The sequence below is a fragment of the Cyprinus carpio genome, chromosome B8 (assembly GCF_018340385.1).
Source record: "Cyprinus carpio isolate SPL01 chromosome B8, ASM1834038v1, whole genome shotgun sequence".
Classification (NCBI taxonomy): Eukaryota; Metazoa; Chordata; class Actinopteri; order Cypriniformes; family Cyprinidae; genus Cyprinus; species Cyprinus carpio.
Genome location: NC_056604.1, coordinates 26,982,328 through 27,008,116, shown reverse-complemented (window position 1 = coordinate 27,008,116; position 25,789 = coordinate 26,982,328). Strand labels below are relative to the sequence as shown.

The 25,789-nt window shown below is 35.8% G+C and overlaps 1 protein-coding gene across 6 annotated transcripts in view; it reads left to right on the top strand.

The window, feature by feature from the left end:
* The first annotated feature begins 372 nt into the window (after window positions 1–372).
* LOC122138291 (espin-like) overlaps window positions 373–25,789 on the top strand; it is a 66,210-nt gene continuing 40,793 nt past the window's right edge. For 2 of the 6 annotated variants that reach the window (XM_042730333.1, XM_042730330.1), the window contains exons 1-6: window positions 375–1,711; window positions 4,435–4,628; window positions 16,206–16,392; window positions 17,495–17,677; window positions 19,707–19,838; window positions 24,553–24,784. In XM_042730333.1, the coding sequence (XP_042586267.1) occupies window positions 1,418–1,711; window positions 4,435–4,628; window positions 16,206–16,392; window positions 17,495–17,677; window positions 19,707–19,838; window positions 24,553–24,784 (1,222 nt within the window). In that variant the 5' untranslated portion in view covers window positions 375–1,417. Of the gene's footprint in view, window positions 1,712–4,434; window positions 4,629–16,205; window positions 16,393–17,494; window positions 17,678–19,706; window positions 19,839–24,540; window positions 24,785–25,789 lie in introns of all 6 variants that reach the window. The other 4 variants (XM_042730329.1, XM_042730328.1, XM_042730331.1 and 1 more) reach the window with 4 other exon arrangements.

The window sequence follows — 25,789 nt, the reverse complement described above, 5'->3', positions numbered from 1 at the left end:
AGGTAAACTTGTCCAAGAATGAATAATGCATTTTTACAGAATGTATAAATTACATGTTATATAATTCGTATTAATGTATTTATTACATTTACATTACATTTATATTTAGGCATTTAGCAGACGCTTTTATCCAAAGCTTACAAATGAGGACAACAGAAGCAATCAAATCAACAAAAGAGCAATAATGTGCTATGACAAGTCTCGGTTAGCCTACCGCAGTAGGCCTACACGTAGCAAGGTTTTTATTTATTTATTTATTATTCATATTATATAAATAGAAAACAAGTACACAGAATAGAAAAAGAATAGAGAATATTAGTGCCAGAGGCTCTATTTTTTTAATTAAAAAGAAAGCAATTATTGTTAAGAGTGCAAGTGTTAAAGGATGACGTGTTTATTATTTTTTAAATAAATAAAAATATGTTATTAATATTATTACTTACAATCAATTAAAATCGAATCTCACTAACACTGACCTTCAGACGCACGGATAAGTTGCTACAGCTGTACAGTGATATACAAATGTTGTGCGAGCCTGCCATCTATTGGTAATATAGGATAAGGCCTTTGCGGTAATAAAATCAACAGGTTGCACCTGCCTGTTCCACAATACTGATATCGAATACAGATGAAACATAGAGTTTTAGTAAGACGCTAGAATTCGCGATTTGCATTTTGTATATATGGCATAATTTTAAATAAGAGAAGGAAGAGAAAAATACACGTTCATCTTCTGCAAATCAAAAATAATGTAGATTTAAGAAACGTAAATGAAACTAATCAGCATAAACGCCTAATAGCCTTGTTTCAGAAAACAATTACACCAGACAAGAGAACCCTGCTCGTACAACAAAACAGCGTCATCATGACGCGCTGTCGCTTTAACATCTGAGCCGATTTAAGTAGGGCCAACATGTTACAGTTCTCCTCCCCTTAATGGATTATTCACAAGTTCAGTCCCCCAAGACTTCTGGATGAACCGTTTGACAACAGGCCATAGACTTCATCCAAAGAGGACGCATTGGTTTTGCGCTTACTGTTTTGTTGGTTTGTGTTTAGTTAAGGAACATAACAGGTGAAATATAGGCTACTGTGAGTGTATAGGCAAGATCAGTATAGCCAATGGGTACGTTCAAATACGACTAGCAAGACTAGTAAAACGAAATGCTTGGCTGGTTTTCTTTAGATAGCAGCTACGCGGTGAATGGAGGGAACAGTTTGTTAAAATGCCTTATAATGAATAATTATAGATCGAGAGAATATATTTCTTAGATATAGGTCGATACATTTATGGTCTGGTGATTCAAACAAAGAGGGATGGACAGAACAAAGTAATACGCGTTCTGTGGCGTGGACTTCTGCGAGCTGGCGCTTAATGGTGCGCTAATAGTCATTTGTTTGGAGGCGCTGCATCATCATGGTGGTCGAGAGGACACTTCTCGCAGCGAGGCAAGGGGATGTGCAAACTCTGAAAGTACAGTTAGCGGAGAAAGTGCTCAACAGCGATGTAAAAGATGTGCTGGGAGCGACTCCCGTACACCACGCCGCGCGAGCGGGGAAGCTCACCTGTCTACGTTATTTGGTTGAGGAAGCGGGTTTACCGGCGAGCAGCCTGGCGAGAAACGGCGCAAGTCCTGCGCATGACGCCGCAGCCACGGGAAACCTGAGCTGCCTTCAGTGGCTCGTGACGCACGGAGGATGTCGAGCGGCCGTGAGTATCTTTACGCACTCTTTAAAGGCTAAGTGTCCGCGTCTGTGTAAATAGACTGAGTTACGGTAGTAATAACAGCAACACCAGGTATTACCCTACACTCTTAAAAAAGTTCTTTATTGGCTTTGATGGTTCCATGAAAAAGGTTCTTTAGATTTTCAAAATGGTTCATTTAAGAACTGTTCACTGAAAGCTTCTTTGGAGAACCAAATATGCTTTTTTTATGGCATCACTGCAAAAACACCTCTTTGGAGCCTTTATTTTGAAGAGTGCACACGTAAAGCAGGGTAAAGTGTGTGCTCTGTGGAAAATGTATTTTGGGTGATATAGCTAGGCTATATCCTAAACTCTTTTAGGTAAACTTGTAAACTTGGAGTATAAATTGTCACCTAATGTGAATATTTTTGATATAGCAAGACAAACAAACAAACAAACAATAAATAAATAAACAACACTCATTTGAGCAAGGGTGTACATTTTCTGGTTACTTTCAGTGAATATTGTCTTTTTATAACATATACAGTACACTTGTAACCACACTGTATATTTTGGATCTATGCAATATTAATACATGCATATTTAATGAAAACAAATGGTCCCACTTTATAGGTGGCTTTAACTACTGTGTACTTACATCCAAAAATAAGTACAATGTATTTATTGTGGTTATATTGTATTGCAAAACACTTTTGCTGCTATTGAGGTGGGATATGAGTGGTTAGGGACAGGTTTGGTGGTATAGGTTGGTTAAGGGTGGGTTAAGGTGTAAGGGATGGGTCAACAGTGTAATTATAAATGTAATTACAAAAATCAATTACAGATGCAATTACATGCAGGTATTTTTAAAAATATAAGTACAATGTAAAAACATCTATGTACACAATAAGTGCATCTTATCAATTGATTAATTTAAATGTAAGTAAACAGTAGTTAAGGCCACCTAATATAAAGTCGGAGCAAACATACAAATCTACAAAAATAAATAATTTAATCACAAGTTGAAAATCAAAGTACAATGTTTGTCTAAAAAAATGAAAATTTCAGTTATTCCCATGAGCATAGTATAAATTTGCAACATATTATTATATGCAACATTATTATTTATATTATTATTATTTTTATAATTTCATGCAATTAGACATGGATCATGATTTTTTTTTTCTCTGTGCATAGTCTAAAACAGGCATTTACATGAGTGCTGTGGTGCTGTTTAATGTTATTTAGTGATTTAGGTAAAAAATAGCTGTGTGCCCCCTATAGCTCTGGGCCCGTTGTACTCAGTCCCGCCTTTACCCTCATTAGCCACGCCCCTGCTGTCATTCTTAATTTGGCTTTTAAAATCATTAAGCTTACCTGACAAAACACAAATAGCCCAGTCTAATGCAGACATTGAAAGACGCCCATCAATATATGCTCAGCACCACCAGCACCAGAAACTGATTCCATGGCCTATAGTCATCACCTCATATGCTAAGAAATCTCATCTCATTAGTTGCAGATCCTTATAACACTCATTTAACCTTCAGTCTGATGGTCAGAGAATTTACTCAACAGTGTTTCCGAGGTCTTATTAAGAGTGTGACTTCAGTTTAGCCGCTTGACCCGTGCCGTGGATAATACCATCCTTCTGGAGTCAAGAGTGTGATTCATGCAGAGAGTATAATTATGGAATGAAGCCAGTGTGTTTGTTCAGTGCTAAGATCCGACAGTTCTATAATGCCCATGCAAAACAATGAGAGGAAAATATTTCAGTGGAATGAGATGGAAGTGCCACAGTGTCTTTTCCAATTGCTGTTTTCAGGAAAGTGTGGATAAAAAATCATAATTGTCGATTATTCCCTTGAAATTGTAATTGCGATTATTAATTTAGATTATCACAATTTACATTGAATGATGTTTATACCAATGTCACTACATTCCAATTTTCACTAAATGATTTCACTAAATTTAAAACCGTAAATAAGACCAGCCTGCTTGTGTTAATATGTTTATTTGGATACAGTCATGAGAGTCATGTTGTGTTGATAGCTAGTTCATACTGTATATCATTCTCAGTAGGTGAAACATATTTTCTGTTTGAAATATAGTGGATTTGTCATGAACCTTTGTCTTTTGGCATTATAATGAAATACTTAAAAATATATATATATAAATATATATATAAATATATCTTTTTTTATATATTTTTTATATATTATTTGATTAAAATGAAATTAAATATACTTGTAAAAGTAACATTAATATTGTTCTATGTCTAGTGGTAGACCTCACCTCATCACTTCAAAAAAGTGTTTGTCGTAATGAACAAGTAACTAGAGCTCCTGCTGTTGTCCTTTTTTCCTTCTGTGCACATGCAGTAGTGGAAGTTATCTCTGCCATCAATGGGGAGTGTGACGTCTACAGCAGGGCTTCACGTTACATTATTGTGTTTCGTACCTGCACTGCAAGCTGAATGACTTCAAAAAACTTTGGCCAGTTAAATATGATCCAGCAGAGACTCGGCATATGTACTGAAAATTATTCAAATTTGGTCTAATACAGTATAAATAAATCTATTAAAATACACCCATGTTCCCTGTCAGTGCTTTCTAATATGTAACATGCACATTGTTGCCCTTGAAAAATTTAGAAATGTACCGATATTTCTGTATTCCAGCCGCATGTGAGTTATTGTATGACATATTTAAATATGTGTTATTTATTATGTTCTGTGTTGTTTACAGGATAAGGACAGCTCAGGGGCCACTGTCCTGCACCTGGCTTCTCGCTTCAGCCATCATGAGATCATTGATTGGCTGCTGAAAAGTGGGGAAGGGGATCCTACTGTTGCCACGGATACGGGGGCGTTGCCTGTTCATTATGCTGCAGCTAAAGGGGACTTACCCTCGCTCAGGCTGCTGTTGGAACACAGCCCACAGTAAGATCGTACAGTGCAGACAGTTTTTTTTGGTGAAATTTACCCAAAGTATCGGGAACAATCAAACACTATCCTAACCATGTCACAACCATAAAGGACTCGTGAATGTTAAGATCTTTACATTAGTGCTCTTAAACAATCCTTATGCGTGAGGTTTGGATGTGGAATAACAGTGTTTTTCTAGGTGCATCCTAATTTGCTCTTCTAAAGTGCTCTTCAAATGCTTAGGTTGCATATGTGCAGGAAAAAAAACAAAAAACAAAAAAAAGTGGAAAGAGTGTGGAATTTTGGAAACTTAATTTGCTTTCAATGTACTGGAGGGCTAGACAGTAGAGTACATAGTGCATAGAATAAGTACATAGTGCATAGTAAGTCATTTGGGTCACAACCTTTGTTATTTTCTTTTTCTGACTGGCAACAAGCATTTCACTTTGGTTATATTAACACACATGGTTTGACTTTATTTTGATGGTCCCTTTAAGACAATCTGTTGACTATAAGTAATGTTGCACCTACATATCTACTGACTCTCATTAGAGTGTTAGTAGAGTATTAGTAGACTGGTAGGGTTAGGGTTAGAATAAGCTGACATGTACTTGCAAAGTTACTTATAGTCAGTAGAATGTCTGTTGACACACACACACACACACACACACACAGACACATTATATAAATACTGTATATTGAATCAGACTTTTTTGTTGTTAAAAATGTTACGATGTACAACCAGCAGGATTGTCATATATAACACAGACATTGTTTCACATTAATATTCCTTCATGTTCCTTGTTATTGACAGAGGTATTACAAGTTTTAATATTCAAGCAGATTCTGAAGTGTTTTTAAAGCTTAAGGCCAATTAATTGATTACAATAAAGGCAAGTGTCTTATGAATCTATCTAATAGATTCATGTTAACATTTTTATTTATTCTAAACCAATTTAACAGCAGCATCAGAGAGATTTTTACTTTTTTAAGAAGCAGAAGAGTTGTGCAAAACATAGTGAGGTGTGTGGTTGTCCAACATCATCCATTTAGGTGTTTACCAAAATATGAGCTTTTGTGTGCATATTTATAAGCAATGCTTATAAAAAAAGCATTGCTTGTATATGCACAGTGTTTACTGCTTAGTAAACACTAATAAACTATAATTACAACATATTCAACATCCACAGCAACAATGCAGCAACATCTTTATATGAAAAACTATTAAGACCTTCAGGAAGGGCTCTTGGCTTCAAAAGCCATAAATATTATAATGATATTAAAAGACAAATATGATTACACCTTATTTCCTGGTGTATATGAGGACTGTCTTGTTTATTGCCAGATAATCTGCACTGGAGCCTGCTGCCTAGAACAATGTCCACTATTATTAAACCCAGCATCAGTCAGCTATTACTGTTGGCTGTATTTGTGGTGGTACAAATTATTCTGTCTATATTGTAGATAGATGCATTAAAGAAAGTTTTTCAGCAGATCCAGGCACATGACAAAAAGCAGGAATCTTGCTTGGTCAGCATTGTGATGGAAAAAAGGTTAAATGTTTGTGATGGTCTGAACACATGCACTGACAGCAAATTATTTAAATTAAATTGTTTTAAAGAAAGAAACGTTTTGAAGAAACTTTAACATCCAAAGAATCTTTCCACTGTTGTAGATGTTAAAGTTTCTTCATGGAATCATAGATGCCAATAAGGAACCTGTATTTTTAGGAGTGGGCTCATAAAACAAAGCAAAACTCTGAGGTAAAATGTGAAAAAAATTGTACCTTCAGAGCTACAACCACTTGTCAATAGGGCAGTACCCTTAAAGGGACATACTGTTTTTATATATTTATACACTTATTTACCCCTAAAAGGACTGTATAATCCCTTACTTTGAGGTAATTATATGTACCTTTGGTCAAACTTTAGTTCATTCACATGGTAACACTTTAGTAAGTTCTCACTATTTAACTGGTTGCTTATTAGCATGCCTATTATTAACATATTGGCTGTTTATTGGTGCTTATAAAGCAGATATTCTGCATGACCATTTTCTGCACCCAAATCCTACCCAATAATAATCTTAACAATTACCTTACTAACTATTAATAAGCAGCATTATTTTTTTTTTTTCTGCTAGTGCAAGTTTTGAAGAGCTGATTCAGAAGTATGACAGTGATGGTAAAGTGATGCTGTGCAGATCAAGCAGATCAGATCATGTAGTCTTCTGCATCCTTCACACTCTAAGAAAAGTCTGTAAAAATAGTAACGTGTGATGTGTTATTATGAAGGAATTTTCCATATGAATGTTCCCAGGTGTTTTTTCCTATTCATGATTTGAATAATTTATTTTGCCAACTGGTTGCTAAAACAGCACACACTGTGAGTGAAAATAAACAATGCTGTCAATTTATTCTTAGTAAATCCGCTGTCTGAAAGTTTAACCAGGAAGAGAGATATCGCTAATTCTCATTCAGCACTGTGTACTCTCATCTCATTGGAGACTGTCAGTATCACACAAGTGATAAACTAATGAGGTAAACAAATACTCTTGAATAGAAGCCTGCTATGTAGGAGATTTCTGCACTGGGATGATAGGCTTGCTTTTGGAGGGTAGAGATAACATTCTGATGTCAGGGTGGTCAGGGCATGTGTATTGTGTAACTGTGGATTATCTTCTCTTCTTCTACAGGGAAGGTCTCTTGGTCAAGGGTCATGAATCTTGACATAGTTGTTAAATTTATACATTATGTAGGCCATTGCATAGTGTTGTGGGATGATTTATAGCAACACAGCTATAATATGGGATATGCAGAGAATGACACTGTTGAAATAATGACGACAAACCTTAGAGAGGTTTGTATTAGTCTAAATCTAACAAAAGGACTCAAAGGAGGTGTACAGATTAGGGTTGTGTATAGATCAGGGTGTGTGAACCCAGTAATCGATTCCTAGCTATTTTGAAATCAAAATACACCATTTTTACAGCATGTTTATAGCCAAGCTCTTCTGTTATGAGAAGCAAAGCATTGCTGCCTGGATTGATGACTGACTGGTTCAAACGACCATTTGCAAACAGCATTGCAATCTTACGTTGTTGGAACTACAACTCTTGACCTGTGGTCACTTCATGAAGTATGGCACCTGTGACGAATTAAACTTCAAATAAAGCAGAATGACAGGGAACACAAAATAGTGAAGTAGTCATCTGGTGCCATGTTTGTTACAGCAGCATCTCGAAGATTTCAAACCAATTAATTAGGAGAAGTAATTACTGCACCACCAGCATCTGACATCATTAACGACAGATTCTATATTTTTGAAGCAATGTGGTTTAAATAACATGACTAGCTGGTTAGTTTCGCTAACGATGCGTACTATGGTAGTTAATCACCAACTTGTGCTGTTGTATGGAAAACACACCCCAGACTGAATAAGGTATGTCATACCATTTTAAAATCATAGTTTAACCAAATTTTCATCTTCAGAACACAAATGGAGGAATGATTTCAAATAAAATTCAAGAGATTTCTCTCTTTCTGTCTAGGGTTTGTTGCATGTAATTATGTATAATTTATTCTTATTACTATAGTACAGTAAATACATGTAACATATGTAACATGGACACCGTAAAATGAAGTGTTACTGAACATTTTGGTAGTTAATCAACTACTAGCTAATCAACTACTCTTCAGTGCCTCCCAGTGAACTACTAAAAAAAACTATATACAGTTTCATAATGAAACTGAGCAACAATTAAGGGAATAGTTCACCGAAAAATGAAAATTTACATTTACATACCCTCAGCCGGGCCATCAATATGTAGATTAATTCTTCATCTCAACACATTAAAGAGCCACAAAACGGTATTCATTGTTTGATTATTATTTTTTTTTTTTACGTGACCAAATTTGAAAGCTGAGAGTCCTGAGACCTTGTTTCATACCAGAAGTAAACTGCTCTGTTTTGTCTGTCTGCACGTTGTCAGTTTCCTCTTTGCGCTGCGATGTATTTTTCACTGCGTGAGAACGTGTGGAGTATGAGACGTGTGCATTGTTTGTCGGGGATAGCAACAGTAACTAAGAGTGGGCTGCTTTTTACAAACGGTCAGTTCTTGCTATTAACAAAGCATTAACTGCAATTTTGCCTCGATAAACTCCTAATTTCCTGCTTATTAACAGTTAGTTAGGTAGGTGTTAAGTTTAGGTGTGGGGTAGGATTCGGAATGTAGAATAAGGCCATGTAGCATTTGTGCTTTAGAAGTACTAATAAACAGGCAATATGTTAATAATAAACATGAAAATAAGCAACTAGTTAATAGTGAGAATTTTGGTCCCTATACTACAGTGTTACTTAAAATGATATAAAATTTAAAGACACTATTATTTCTGTTACCTGTTAAAGCAACGCAAGCTTGTGGCAGTGACAACTTGCATTTACCCTGCAATATATAACAGAAAATAAAAAGCATAATATGATTGCTTGTAAGAAATGTTGTCTTCTTCTGCTATCTCACTGTCTTTTGACCGTGGCGGGACACAACGAGCATTATCAACTCCGGTCAGACTGACTGCTCAATGGAGAGCGCGGTTGGCCTCATTAGGGTATCAGTGTCTTTTGTGAAAGGAGAATATGTGCCGGGACAGATGTAGATAAAGGGAATGAACCAACGATTTATGAGAAGGGATCAAATTGGGGTGTTGCTCATGTGTATCCTGTTCTCACAGGCCATGCAGGACAAGCTGTGGTTCTGTTGTGATAAAGCTAATGGTTCACATGAATGCATTGGTCATAAAACTCAGTGTAGACATAAGGTGCACAAAGGGGGTGGGAGGCAGTTACACAACCAGCTAATGCAGATTAGGGGCACTAACTCGCTTTAATGACCTCATGTGTCAGAGATGGGAGGATGGACTCTTATTTGCACAAAGTGTAAGAATCAAAGGTGATAGAGAGTTGTTGATGTATTTTTGTGAAATATGATTTAGATTGATTACCCACTGATGAGAAACAGACCAAAACTGATTCCTTAGATTCTCTTTTTGTTTGTTTGTTTGTTTGTTCATATACTAAGAATCTTGACTCTATTCCAGTGTAAAAAGGACCTAAACATATTTTACTGCAATTTTTTTTTCTTCAGTTTTAACTGAGTCTCTTTATAAAAGTTTCAGTGCAGATGTTGTCCTCACATGATTCTAAATGATTTGTAAAATTAATTTATAGTGTTCATTATGTTTATTTATTCTGAAATTTTGCATTTTACTTGATAAAGCAAAATGTTAGATCAATTATTTTATACTATTAATAATTCAAATAAGCCAAAAGGTAAGGGAAAGTACTACTTACATTTCAATCAATCAATCAATATTAATAATCTAATTTTCAAAATCATATTGTTTGTAAATGGTTATTTTGAAATTTAGTAATTTTAGTGAGGTGTTAAGAGTAAAGTGTTAATTTACTAATGTACTGTTTATACAGTATAATTTAGGATTTTTTAAATACCACATAATTTAGGATTTTTTTTTAATATTCACCATGATACACTGTGAAAAGTGGTGACCTGCAATTAATCCTTTAAGTACCACCCCCCATTTTTGAATATAGATGTGAAAATGCACTATTCAGACTTAAATTGTAAATAATAATTCATGGACGCTTTGGAATACAGACCTAACGTTGGACTCTTTTTTAAGAAGACAATCTGAAGATTATTGCAGAAGTGGAATCATTTCAAAATATAAAAGTATCAAATAGTTAAAGAATATAAAATGAAAGCCTTATGTCTAAATAAGTTATGTTCCAAATTTGAAGTTGATATTAAAAAAAAATTGAGGTTCCTGAGATATTTTATGAAGGGCGTTATACCACAAACACTGAATTTTTTTAATGCATTTTTCTGTCACAAATGTCTAAATATCTCTGTCAATATTACTTTTATCACAAAATAATCACCAAATATGGAATCTTGAGACTCAGACCTTACCAACGATATTTATTTTGTCAAGATTATAAAAAGTTTTGATTCTAAAAGACCATAATACATTTTGTAATATGACACCTGATTCCACCCACTAAGGGGAAGGAGACTGCCAAAAGATATTAAAGTACCATTTTCATTGTAACGCAATGTCCGATTTTAAAATGGTTTTCACAAGATGAATTTTAAGGTTTCAAATGATATGTAAGTTATGAGTATTACTAAGATATGTGGCAGAGAAAAAAAGACAATGAAAAAAAGAGCGCCAACAGGCCCACTTGGTGGCACTTAAAAGGTTAAAGAGCTATTTTTACCTGAACTTATCTTAAATGTAATTATTTATTTATTTATTTATTTTTGTGTAACCTAATATATTAAGGTTGGTTGAGTAATGTTAAATAACATTTTTTAGTCTAGATGTTACTTTTTTTAGGCTATCTTTTTTTTTCAGTGTATAACAGATATAAATACAGAGCGTTTTATGACATGAGATTGTAAAGCAGTAAAAAAGGGGCATTTTCAACATTTCTCTCAATCTAACAGGGTTGTTGTAAAGGTATTGTATATGTAAATATGTAACCCTCCCTTCAGCACTTTCTCTAAGCCCTCCTCTGAGAGAAGTAGCATCATTTTTTTTTTCATTCTTTTCAAAGAATCTGTTATCCACTTTTTTTTTCAACAGAATTTGAATTATTCTTTCAGACTGCCGCTATTCTCAAATTCAGCTTACTGACTCAGTAATCAGATTGGAGAACATTGTAAAGTGCTACTGGTACATTATTACAAATTCTCCTTTTGTCCAACTTCAGCCTGTTTCATTACTTTGCATTATCATTTACAGTTGGTTGACTTGTTCTTGTTTATCAAGCTCTTCCTCATGAAAGAATATTACTGTAACAAATAAAAAAAAAATATCAACTGCCTTGTGAATAAGAGGTCAAGTGGGACTTTGTTGGTTGAAGTGCTTTGCTCTGCCACACATCTTCTGACAGCTGCTTCTGTTACCTTTTCACTCAAGCCTAAATTATTCATACAGGAAGGACAGCTGTGCCTGAAATAAGGCTGTATCAGGTCAGGGACCTTTGTAAACATACAATAGTGTCGTGATGTCATTACAAACATGTTTTTTCATAGAATTGAGAAACTCCCAGGCTCCATGAGTCGGGACTGTAAATTATGAAAATAACGTGATGATAATTCATCAATACTCTACATTGGATTCATTGATGAAACAAAAATCTCATTTGAATATGATTCTAAATGTAATGTATTTCAGTTTGTCCATATTATAGCCATATAAATAACCAACGTTTAATTGTGTGTTTTATTTGTAGTCATTATAGGTTAGTCTGTCTGTGTGTGTGTGTGTGTGGTGCTCTGGCCCCCCCACCACAGCACATGGGTGACTGTGCCTGTTAGGGTTACAGTCATGAAAGATTCACATGTCTGATCACTTCCTAATGACTGAGCCCCTGATTAATTCCTCTTCCTGTTTTAAAAATTCAGCATCTCTTTATTTTTCTTTGGATGCCTCTCCACCACAGTCACGTGTTTGTTGTTTTGATGTGTTTGTTAGATTAGCAACACATCATCTGAGTCATCCAGTAATGTCAGTATCTACTGTGAAACATATCCATTGTATGTGGAATTTATTTGCAATGCTATTAAATTGACCGCCTTGTTTTGTCTGATTGTTGAAATAGATTCCCGGAGTCAGACTGTGTACCTGGTTACTGACAGGTTTTAACTCTGCTCTTTAATCCTGTGTTTGACTCTGTGTGTGTGTGTGTGTGTGTGTGTGTGTGTGTGTGTGTGTGTGTGTGTGTGTGTACAAAGAGAGAGAGCACATGATACAATCAGACAAAACTAGATCATTCCTGTTATAATCAGCAAGACTGCATTGAGAGTGCACAACTTCAACAAAACTGCAATGGGAAGTTGTAAACTTGCGGTATAGTTATCTTCGTTGACTATAACTGTAGTATTGTCAAAATATCAAAGTGATATAAATTTTCCATGCCATGATAAAGCTTGGAATAGAATACTGGCATACTACTTACTGTGATGAACAGACAAAACACTGAGTAAATGAAAGTATGCATTGATAAACATTTTAAACAGAAGGTAAATTCATTGATTATCATCTTGGAAAAGTTTTTTTATTTTTTTTTATAGCAATTTTAACCCAATTTTGTGTAAAAATGCTTAAAATCCTAATGTTTATATGTCACATTGGAAATGGTGGGCGTGGCAGATCAAAATGGGGTTTTCATAGCAATGCCATAGTAGGACCAGTTTTGGTTCACCAAAGAACCTTTCAGTGAACAGTTCTTAAAAGAACCATTTTTTCTTAGTGTAAAGAACATTTTTATAATCTAAAGAACCTTTTTCCACTGTAAAGAACCTTTTGTGGAATGAAAAGGTTCCGTGGATGGTAAAGCTTCTTTGTGGAACCACTGATTGCCAATAAAGAACCTTTATTTTTAAGAGTGCATACATACTATATTGCTGAAATAGTAAGAGTAGTATGGCAGTATACTACTCTGAGCATACAATAACTACATGACACATACATACTGTAACTATATTCTTTGCATTACTTTTCAAAAGAAAGATTGTTAAGAGGGACAAGAGGATACAAGAGCAAAATATGTAAGGTTGGATCCAAACCATAAAGAAAAAACAATCACTTTTCTTCTAGTAAGACTCCACATAGTTTGTCTCCTGTAGAGAGCCAGAGAATACTGATCCTCTTAAGAGACTCATTGATGCCTTGTCAGGCTGTGTCCAAATAAAGCTGAGCTTTATAGTATTTATAGGAAGACTCCTGTTCTCTTCTAGAACTCCTGCTGTGACTTTGAGGAAGGATCTGGGACAGACATGTTAATGCTGACTGCAGGAACAAAAAAAAAAAAAAAACACTGGACTGGTCTATCACTTTGTCTCAATGATTCATAATATTTTATTAGGTTTCGGGTTGAATTGATGAGGAAAACTAAAGAAAATCTCAAATCACAGAGGAGAATTTGGTGGTAGTGTTGGGGAAGAGTATATGGATGCCATGAGTCTTTTTTTTATTTGTTTTTAATTTCATTTATTAGTTTTTTTTTGAATGATCATTTATAGGCATTCAGACTTTTTAATAATTAGAATATAATACATGATACTCCAGTAAACCCGTTTTAACCTGGAGTATGGATTGAAAATCTTTGAACTAGTCTTTTTTTGATCAAGGTGCAAAAATTTTGAGAACTGCTATTAAATGTTGGTTGAACTAGCAGATATACAAAAAGACAGATATTGTATTTGCATTTTAAGTGCATACATGTGTCAGTTTTGTTGTACACTTTAAACACAAACATTTTTAACATGTTATGAGTAGTGCATGTCTTCTTTGTGGTTGCCTATAGTCAAAAGTTCTCTCTTAAAGGGATAGTTCACCCAAAAATGAAAATTTTATGTTTATCTGCTTACCCCCAGGGCATCCAAGAGGTAGGTGACTTTGTTTCTTCAGTAGAACACAAATAAAGATTTTTAACCAGTCTGTCGGTCATATAATGGAAGTGAATGGGAATCACAGCTTTGAGATTCAAAAAAACGTGTTCTCAACAGCAGACACGTGATGCATCTTCTTCTTCTTCTTCTTGCTTTACGGCGGATCACAGATTTGTAAGTGCATTACAGCCGCCTATCTCTCAATGAACCATTGACACTCTATCTACAATGTCAACTGGGAGTGTCAATGGTCCATTTGAGAGATAGGTTGCAGTTATGTACTTATAAGTCTTCGATCCGACGTACATCAAGAAGAAAAAAGAAGAAGATGCGCAGGCGCCGGCTGTTGAGAACACATTCAGGACGGGCTCAGGACAGTTTGGACATTGCTGTGAAAATCAGAGGTAAAAAACAATATAAATACTGTTCAGTTTCTTGCACAGACTGATAGTTTCGTGTCTTTACACATCAATGTATCACCACAAGCCGCAGGGTTTAATTTGGTTCTGTTTGTGTATGTTTTATGACTCTCAAAGCCGTGATTCCCATTAACTTCCATTATATGACTGACAGACTTTAACGGTTTGAGTTAAAAATCTCCGTTTGTGTTCTACTGAAGAAACAAATCACCTACATCTTGGATGCCCTGGGGGTAAGCAGATAAACATCAAATCTTCAAAAAAACTATCCCTTTAATTCTCTGATATTCTTGGCTGTATATATGGTTTGGGCCTCTTCCTCAATGTACGTGTATGAGACTCATGTTTGCATATATTAAATAATCTGCCATTGGAAAAACAAAAGTCCAAACATAGTTGGAAGATTAATGCCACAAATCTCCTCAACAAGCTGTCTTTCAAACTTTGATGTTGTGGACACAAATAACATAAAATCATAAAGCTTGTTACTCTTCTGACTTGTTACGCAGATGATATATGTGAGTTTTGGTTCATCCAAGACTCATATTTTGATGTAGTTTTGTTCTGTTGTTTCTGTCTTCATCTCCTGAATTCCTGTATTTAGTTCCTGTTACATTAGTTTCTGTGAGCATGTCATCTGTTACCTTGATTGTTGATCAGTCCCTTCTGTGCTTTGTTTCACTCCTCGTTGTCTTTTGTTTTTATGCTGCATTCACACCATGTCATAATTACTGTAATTCCGAGATGACAACACGTGACATTTTACTCATAGATTTCTATGTCCTCGGACTCTGAGTTAGCATTATTAGTACCTAAATGATTCTGGCAGTGGTCAGATGGTAAAGCTGTCACTGGTCCAATTCATAACTCTCAGAACATTCCCAGCTTATAAGTTGTAATGGCGAGTTCTGGAGCACTTGAAGGCTTTGGCTTTGATTTTTTTGCCAATAATAAAAAATAAAAAAAATCATGCAAAAAGGATCTGTACATGGTTATTCTCCCTCTATTTAGAAAAGTTAAAAGTGGTGGCAATGTTTCGGGCGAAAGACCTTCGTCAGGCACAAATATATAACCTGGCTATAGAAACACATAATTAAGCTCCTAGTAGAATGTCACATGTTGTCATCTCGTAATTATGGTAATGACATGGTGTGAATGCAGCTTTATATTCCCCTGTTTGGTTTAGTTCTCTGTCTGGTGTTGTCTTTATCAGCTGTGAAGCTCTTAGGTTGATTCCTTTTAAGTTGGATTGTCTTTGTTGTTTTTATTTTGGTTAATAAAGTAATTAAACTGCACCTTAATCTGCATCTCCTCATCTTTGCCTGACCCGTCATGATGATATAACAAGGAAAAGAATTAGAAAATTAGATAAGACTGATTTACTCTGAAGGAGGCACCAGAGTCATATCTAAAGACCAGAATATCATAGAGGGTGGCTTCTTTTGACTTTAGACAAAAAACAACCACCAAGAAACCACAATAACAGTGCATTAAAAATGTTTAGTACATTAAAAACAGTTTAGTAAATATTGGCTCATATATATATATATATATATATATATATATATATATATATATATATATATATATATATATATATATATATATATATATATATATATATATGTCATATCTCTAATCAACTTCTATTTAAATGTCTAATTTCCTTGTTTTTATGTTTTTGCTTGTGTTTTAGAGTTGTCAATTTCCAAACTAAGAATGGTGCCACACCACTATACCTTGCATGTCAGGAGGGCCACCTGGAAGTCGTCCAGTACTTAGTGAAGGACTGCGGGGCGGAGCCAAGTATCAGAGCCAATGATGGGATGACACCGTTGCACGCTGCTGCCCAGATGGGACACAACACTGTCATTGTCTGGCTGGTGAGCCAAAAAAGGCTTTTATTCACAAGATGGCCTTAATGGATGAGTACAGTACTGCGAATGTAATGTTTTATGCATTCAAAAGCATTCAATTTCCAATATTTTGCTACAGAATGTTCCCAGGCTTAACACAAGTTAAGCTTTATCAACATAACGTTGATTGTCACAGAAAAAATTTTCACTTTCGCAAGAATGGAACATGTACCATAAATACCACACATGCAAGTTCTCCAGCAATAACAACCAAATGTTACGGAAAAGCGTCCAAATTTGTGAGAATTTCAAATAAAAAAATAATAAAAAATATAGAAACCTAGTTGTTTTGTTAATGTTGAAAGATCTAAGGATCTGTTTTAGTATAGCAACCTATGTGTGTGTAGCTTTAAGAGGGCAACCAGAAACTTGATTTGTTTGATTTTCTTCATGGTCTTAAATTTGTTTTGTAATCTTTAGTCATTTATATTATTTATCATTAAATTTATAATCATTAGTCGTTTATGTAATTTATCATTTCATTTATATCTTTTATCATAATTTTTATCATGATTTATTTATATTTAATATTGTTTATTATAATTTCCTTGCTCTTGCAATGCTTGCTACTGTTGTTTAATCTGTGATTGTGGCGTTTCATGGAGCGTTCGTCTTCACGAAAAAAAGATAAGGCAAAATATAAGGTTTAATGGGATGGGGTATTGATGTGAAGCAGTTTGGTGTGAAAACACTTGTGATTTTGGGTACTAGAAAATATTTGCTGTTAACAGTTTTTAGGTGCCAGACAAAACTTCAGTGACTGGGTTTTAGTTACCAGACAAAAGGGATCTCTCCTGGCAGGATCTGACAGCTTAAGTTCTTTAGAAGACTTGATTTATCCTTCTTTCTGTTTATTAACTTGACATTAAATGAAACTGTTTGTTGGAATTGCAAACTAAAAGTGCATTATTTCAGCCAGGTGTGCTATATGAGCTACTATGATGAGCAGTATTTTGCAGTATATTTTAACATCATATCTGTAGGTTCTTGTTGTATAGTTACATGACCTGCATATTAAGAAGTCAACAAACAGGGAAAAGAAACATTTGATCATTTTTGTCTTGTATAGATGAGTTTTACAGACATCAGCCTGTCTGACAGAGACAATGATGGGGCCACTGCCATGCACTTTGCTGCCAGCCGCGGCCATGCCAAGGTTCTGAGCTGGCTGCTGCTTCACGGCGGGGAGATAGTGATGGACAGCTGGGGTGGGACACCTCTTCATGACGCAGCCGAGAATGGAGAGCTGGAGGTATGTAAGAGAAACTACATCTCTCTTGCCTTGCAAAATACAATTGCAATAGTAATTACAGCTCTGACATCTAAAACACATCAGACGGTGAGAAATTATATTGTGATATTACAACCATAGAAATATAAAACTTGATGTGCAGTATTTGTGAATTGTGAACACATCATAAATTGTGAACACTTTCTTTTAGTATAATGTATTTAGGGTTAAAATAGGCATCTGCAGTACATTTAACTATTTTTATTATTGTAATTATTATTGGTCAGTATCAGTATCTTTTTTCACTGCCAAAAGAATTTGTATTTTTTAAGACAAATGAAAAACTTTTTTTTTTTTTTAGAAAGAAAGAAAGAAAGAAAGAAAGAAAAGAAAAATTATGCATGAACAATCAGATCAGGTACATGTAAATAAAGTAAACAAGTAAATGTGGTCATTGATTTAATGTTGACTATATACTACATATGATAACAGAGTCATTGCGGTACAAATAATTTTATGTGATCTTCCACTCAAACTGATTCATCTGAGATGAAATGCCAAGATGTACATCTAAATTGAGCTAATGCTCTTAATAATCTATAATATAAAGCAAATGTCTGTTTTAGCTGTGTATTGTATAATTATATAGAAAGTAAAGCTATATCTTGAATATTACTTGAGAAAATAATAATAATAATAAAAAAGATTGATTTTTGAACATTAAATTTTGAAGTCTCTTTTATGAACTCTTTTTGAAGTCTATAAACACTGCTTGCTTTATTTCTGATGTGGAGATTTGATCTAACAATTGTGTAACTAAAACTTTACATTTTGGATACTTTTAGTTCTTTTGAAGTCCTGTTTTATCCTTCATTCTATGCAATTACTTAACATTGCACAAAACGGTTTGTTGGCATTACAAACTAGAGGAGCATCATTTTAGACAGGTGTGCTTTATAACCTACCATGATGAGCAGTATTTTGCAGTATAGTTTAATATGATCAAATGTATGCTTTGGTGATTTACTTTATAAGAGCATCTATGTATTGACTTTGACTTGAAGAAATCTAGAATGATTCTTGAACATCACATTTTGAACTCTTGGAATAATACATAGCTTTAATATAATAGATGTTTTATGAGAAATAAGGGACATATTATACATATTATGGTGACACTGCATATAAGGTTTGGTTAGTATACACTCTCAGCAAGTCTATAGTAATTCAATAGAAAGTTTAGTTGCATTAAAAATTAAATTATTTTTCCTTTTTGAATGTACAATATATTATAAAGAATTATTATTGAAATTATTATGTATTTTTCATGTTATATTTAATAATTGTTATATGCTTTATTTGTTGCATTTATTTATTCTGCTACCTGGGCCTTATTCTGTTCTATTGTTGTATTTTTCATTGGCTAAATGACGCCTAGTTTATATATTTTTTCTATTTCTATGATAAAACATTTATATTCACCTTCATCCTTCAGTAATCAGGCAAACACTTTTATTAGAATTTGCTATAATTAGAATTAATACATTCTTAATACAGAATTAAGTAAAAAAAAAAAATTAATACCATAACCTGTGTGAGATTATTGTGAAAGTGCTGTAAACTTTAGTGCCTGGAACTTTCCACAGTCGTGTGGCACCTTTATTGGTTTGTAACAATACTGAGAGTATTGTCTCTCGTTCTCCACCTGAGGGCCAAACGCATGACAGCTGTCATTAACAAAGTACCCTTTTACTGCATTCATGAACACCACTCATACTTTACTCAACTCTCTTTCTCAAACCGACAAATATTTACACCCTTCAGAACGAGCACACACTTTTTCCGCAGATGTCGTTTAGTCATAAATATGTGCACAATTCTGTGTAATACTGTGTAAAACTCAAAGTTTGCTCACATCCTTAATCTTATGAATAAACAATAGGAATAGTAATGCTTGCTTTAGCAGATGGCAGTAAATCTATTTAATAAAACAGCCCCAGATTATCTAGTCTATCTGGTTGTAAATGTAAATGTCTGTTTCTCTGTGCAGTGCTGTCAGATTCTGGTAGTGAACGGAGTGGACATGGGGATACGGGACCAGGATGGATTCTCAGCAGCAGACCTGGCTGAATACAACGGGCATCAGCAGTGTGCCAAGTACCTCCGCACTGTTGAAAACATGGTGAGAAACAGCACAGACACAACCATAAAGCAGTCTTAAGCAAGGGTTTTACAACAAAAGCAAATTAAATTCTTATAACAAATGCTCACTTATCTCTGTTTACATTCTCAGTACTATAAAATATGTTAATTAAATGTTTTTATTTTTGGTCATTTGCTTTGTTTAGCCTTTAATATTTGCATATAATGTGGCAAATAATGTTTGTAGTTTTAATATTTTGGATTTATTTCATTTACAGTGGCAGGTGTTTAGTAACTGTAATTTTCTGTTTGTTTAACCGCCTGATATCGTCTTGGACTTAAACTGAGACTTGACAGAATCACACAAAGTAGAAACTGTAGAAATGCAGTCAGCAGTCATTTTCCACCCATTGTCCAGTAATGGGGATTACCAAGATAAAAGAGGATAAAATTTAAGATGAAAATCTCATCTAATCCTCTGTTAGTGTACAAGGTTTTAACTTTATAAAGTCTACTGTATCATATTTGATAAGCAAATTTCTAAGGCTATGTTCAAAACTTTGCTGAAAAACTTTTTGTACATAATCTACTACATACTTGCTGTTGTTTTGTCATGATTTATGTGATACATAGTTTATTATTATTATTTTTAGCAATTAAAAAAAGGACTTTTGGTGTAATTTTAAAAACATCCTCATTTTTTTAGAAAGATCATGCTAAATTGTCTCAAATATGATCATCAGGCCTTTGAGGATCATTTATTTACAGTGCCTTGCGAAATTATTCATACCCTTTCATTTTTTGTAATGTTATATGTTGTAGCCTTATGTTAAACTGCTTTAAATTACTTTTTTTCCACATCAATCTACACTCCATACACAATAATGACAAAGCACAAAACAGATTTTTGATAACTTTGCAAATTTATTAAAAAACTGAAATAAATACATTGCATAATTATTCATATCCTTAACTCAGTACTTAGGTGAAGCACCTTGTCAGTCACCAGTTAAGCCACCTCTGAACTGCATTTCCCAGCATCCCTCTTGAAACCCCCATCACCACTCTGTCACTAGCTACCCTGTTCATGTCTGTCCGCGAGTCTGTTCAAGAGTCCGCTACAGTCAATAAGTCTGTTCCAGTCCCAGAGCTTAACAGTGAGTCTACTTCCATCTCCGTGACCGGTAATAATTCCACTCCTGGGGTCCCAAGTCTGGTGGTCCTGGAGGACCTTAATTTGGTGGTCCCATGTCCAGGGGTCCTGGAGGACCCAACTCTTGTGGTCCTAAAGTCCGAAGGAGAATTCCATCCGGAATCCCTAGCCAAAAGGGCTGTCATGACTGAGGCCCTGGCCAAGATGGCCATGCCAGAACCCATGAGCAAGATGGAACTTAAACTAAGGCAAACTAGACTAATGTCCAGTGTGATGGATCCACTGTTGAGGTTGGTGTGAGCAGCAGCCATCTCGGGTAACCCAATCCTCAAATACAGCCCTAGTAAGGTTCCTGCTCAGAATCTCAGCCCTGTGAGGATGCGAGCTTTAGACTCCAGTCTCCGACCTGTTTCTGCCCCAAGATTGGCTCCAGTTGTCAACCAACTGCCTGTGCTAGAGACTGTGCCGCATTCTACCTCTGCTCCCAAGGGGAGGCAAAGGAAGAAGCGCCGGCCCCCCATGAGTTCAGCTCCTGATCCTGAGTCTAGCCCAGAGAGGGCTTCTATCCCTGAGTCCAGACCAGAGAAGACTCCAGTCCCAGAGTTTAGCCAAGAGAGGGCTTCAGTCCCTGAGTTTAGCCCAGAGAGGGCTCCAGTTCCTGAGTTTAGCCCAGAGAGGGCTCCTGTTTCTGAATTTAACTCAGAGAAGGCCCCTGTTCCCAAGTTTGGCCCAATGAAAGCTTCTGATTCCGAGATCGGCCCAGTGAAGGTATCTGTTCCAGACAGGAGGCCAGTGCAGGCTCCAGCCTCTAACCAAGGTACAGTGCAGGTTTCTGCCCACAAGCTCAGTCTGTTGCCCGCTCTTACCTCAGAGCCCTGCCAGGATCCTTCTCAAATCCATGGATCCGCTCCAGAGTTCGCTCCTAGTCCAGAGTCCGCTCCAGAGTGCCCTCTAGTGCCCACTTCTCTAGAGGACCCTCCCAGAGTGCCCTCCAGTGCCTGCTCCTCCAGAGCGCCTTCCAGTGTCTGTTCCTCTGCGCACTCTAGTGTTCTCTGCTCCTCTACCTGGGCACAGCCTGGTTTCGGTGTTCAACACAGAGTTAAGCCAGGAGCGCTCTTTAGTTCCTATATCTGGTACCACACCTGCCCCAGTTTAGGAATCCATTCTAAGGAATGCTGTCCCTAAACCCGTTCCGGAGGGTGAGAGGTCTGACTCGGCTCCGGAGAAGGAAGGCCCTAAGTTATCTCCTGGGAGTCAAGAGCTTGCTCTAGCCACGGAGTCGAGAGATGGTTCTAACCCCTGACCAGAGTCAGGAGATGGCTCCAAATCCCAAGGTCTACCCTGAGAATGTTTCAAGTCCTGAGTCTAGCACGGAGAGGGCTTCTGTTATAGATCACCATCCGGGAACAGCTTTCATATCTGAGCACAGTTCAGTGCCGACTTCAGCCTCGGAACACAGAACCATGTCCGCTCTCATCACAGAGCTCAGCCAGGATCCCCCTCTCTTAGTAATGAGTTCAGCCAATCTTCTGATCATGCCCTAAAATTAAGCCAAGAATATGCTCAAGTTCATAAGTTTCACCCCAGAGCTGGCTCCTGACCTTGAATCTGCTCCAGAGCCTGTTCCAGTTCACAAATTAGTTCTAATTATGACATCTGGCCGTTGGCTGTTTGGGAAACCCTTGAATGTCCTGCCATGGCTAGGGAGGCCATCTGTGAACCTGCTGCCTACCCTGTCACAGTTATAGTGGGCGGTAGTAATCTGTCTGTGCCCTTTGTCCTAGTTGCACCCTTTGATGCGAATTCCAAGTGTGTTTTCATGTGTCTCCACTGAGGAGAGGATTGAATCTTGCCACACCGCCATAAAGCACAGATTGGTGGAGTGCTGTAGGGATGTTTGTCCTCCTGTAGGTTTCTCCTATGTCCACATATGATCATGGAGCTCAACTAGAGTGACCATCAGCTTCTTGGTCACCACTCTATCCAAAGCCCTTCTCCATCAGTTCATCAGTCCAGCCATAAGAACAGCCCCAACAATATCAAACTTCTTCCATTGAAACTAAAACAAACAAGGCTAACAGGGACTACATGCTTCTGGGAACTTTCAGTGCAGCCAAAGTATTTTCTGAACTCTTCCCAAGATGTCTGGATTGATGTAATCCTGTTTCTGAGCTCTACAGGTGTTTTTTTTTTATATTTATTTTTTTAATCTGTGCTTGGTTTTTAGTCTGATATGCATTTTCAGCTGTTAGACCAATGAAGATGAGTGTGCCTTTCCAAATCATACTCATTCAAATGAATTTGCCACAGGTTAACTTCACTGGTGTAGTAACATCTAGAAGCGATATGAATGCTCCTGAGCTAAATTTCAAGTGTACCTGAAAATACTTATGCAATGGAATATTTTTTTTAATTTTATTTCTAATAAATTTACAAAGTTGTTACAAACATGTTTTTTTTGTTTTTGTTTTTCACTTTGTCATTATGGTTTATGGAGTGTAGATTGAACACTCCATAAAAAGTAATTTAAAGCACTTTAACATAAGGCTGCGACATGTTATATGTTTATATGTTTTGTCCCCACAATAAATACAGGGCTTTGATCATAAAACTAAGTATCATCATACGAGGAGTTGATGAATGATGACTGACATTTATGCATAAGTAGTCTGCTATAGTGTTATAAAGATCTATGATTTCATATTTCAAGCTTTACAGGGTTAACAAATTATTTAAAGTACTGTTTAGTTCTTAACGTGTAAATCGTTAATGAGGAAATATAACTAAGTGAACCTTTAATTAGGTTCAGTAGATTCTTGATAATATGTAGAGAATTGCATGTCTCCACTGTAGTGATGTGGTTACACATCCCCTCATCAGCTGCACTCTTATTTGTTACTACTGCCTGTAATTAACTTTTGCGTAATTAAAGGAATTTTCTGCCTTAATCAGAAAGAAAAAGTTTGCAACACAAGGACTATTGCAAAAAAAAAAAAAAAAAAAAAAAAAAAAAACACTTACGGGTATCTTAAATGGGATAATTTACTGACTCTCAAGTTGTTCTGAACCTGTAGGAGTTTCTTTATTTTTTCTGAACACGAAAGAAGAAATTTTGAAGAATGTTGGTAACCAAACAGGTAACAGTAGCCATTGTCTTTTGTAGTATTTTATTAAATTTTTCCATAGTCTGGACGTCACTTGCTACCATCACCTATTTCGTTACCAACATTCTTAAAAAATAAATAAATAAATATTGTCTACACTTTATTTTAAGGTGTCCTTGGTACAGTGTAATTATACATTTAATTACTGAGTAATATTAATTAACTACATGTACTTACTACATGGTTAGGGTCAGGATTAGGGTTTGGCTTAAGGTTACTTGCATGTAATTATGCATAATTTATTGTTATTATAAAAGTAAGTACATGTAACGTGTAACAAGGACACCTTAAAAATAGTGTTACCTACTTTTTTTATTTTTTTGTGTGTGTGTGTGTTCTATAGCTGAAAGAAATTCAGACAGGTTTGGAACAGCACAAGGCTGAGTAAATAAGAGTCACTATTCTACGCCTGTCAATAACACTAGCTTTCGTCTCAGAGTGTGGAGCACCGATTCTTGTCCCGGGACCCTTCGGCAGATCTGGCGTATAAGCAGCCCGACTCAGGCCTCTCCTCTCCGAATGCCACCCTGCCCACCCCAGCCCCCAATGTGGCCCATTTCGACATCTGCTCACCCTCCAGCTCACTGTCCAATTATGATTCAGCAAACTCCAGCCAATCCGGTACTGGAGAGAAGAGGAGTGGCACGCCTCCTTCACGAGTACTGACAGGTCAGAGAAACACACCAATGAGCTCTATATAATTGTATTTGCACTACTTTTGCTAATATTATGCTAATATATACGTATCACCGATTCTTGAGAAGTGGGACAAAACAGGGTGCAAAATTTAACGAATAAAACCTTGTACTCAGACAAATGAAAGTACATTTATGTGTCTTATATGTACTAAACTACTGAGCTATGCTTTGATGCAACCTCCCAACTTTTCTCTTTTTTATCAAAATGTGCTTTTTACCTTTGACTGTGTAATATATTTTCACCTTTATCTTTAACAGCAATCAAGATGCTTTTAATATTTCAAAAAACATCCTCATGTTATCAGACAGATTACACTTTCACATGACCAACAATTCCTCAACAAATTTAAAATGTCATAATGAAACATTATCAAAATATTCGTCTGACGGAGGTGACAGATCTGACAGAGTTGACACATCTGTCGATGAGCCTGAATTTGAATTTAATACATTTAATCAATCAATTACTGTATTAAAACAAACACAACTAACAGAGAGTATGTTATTGTTTATAAAAGATTCACATTTAATTATTTTGATATATCTTTGGAACACAATGATCTATGTTCTCTCATCTCAGAACAGCATGTCAGCTGTGCATCTACACAGTAATTTTTAAAAACAGTTATATGAACAAATAAAACAATTAGTTGTTACCTCTATCCATTTACATTCACCAGGATCTAAATATTCAGATTTAAACATTTTAACAAATGATATGATCCCAAAATTTATCAGAGCACATATGAATCATCAGAATACAAATGAACTGTATCTTGTATTGATATGTTTGTGTTATATATAAACATTGCGATTTAAAATATTCTAAACCCATAAAACTTACCAGAGCCTGTCTGACACTGATGTACTCTGCAGAGGAAGAATGTTTTAAGGCGGTCGTTTAGAGTGACAGCTGTCCCTGATATTCCCTGATTTTATTACATTTTAATGACTGTCTGACGGTGTTGACAACAAG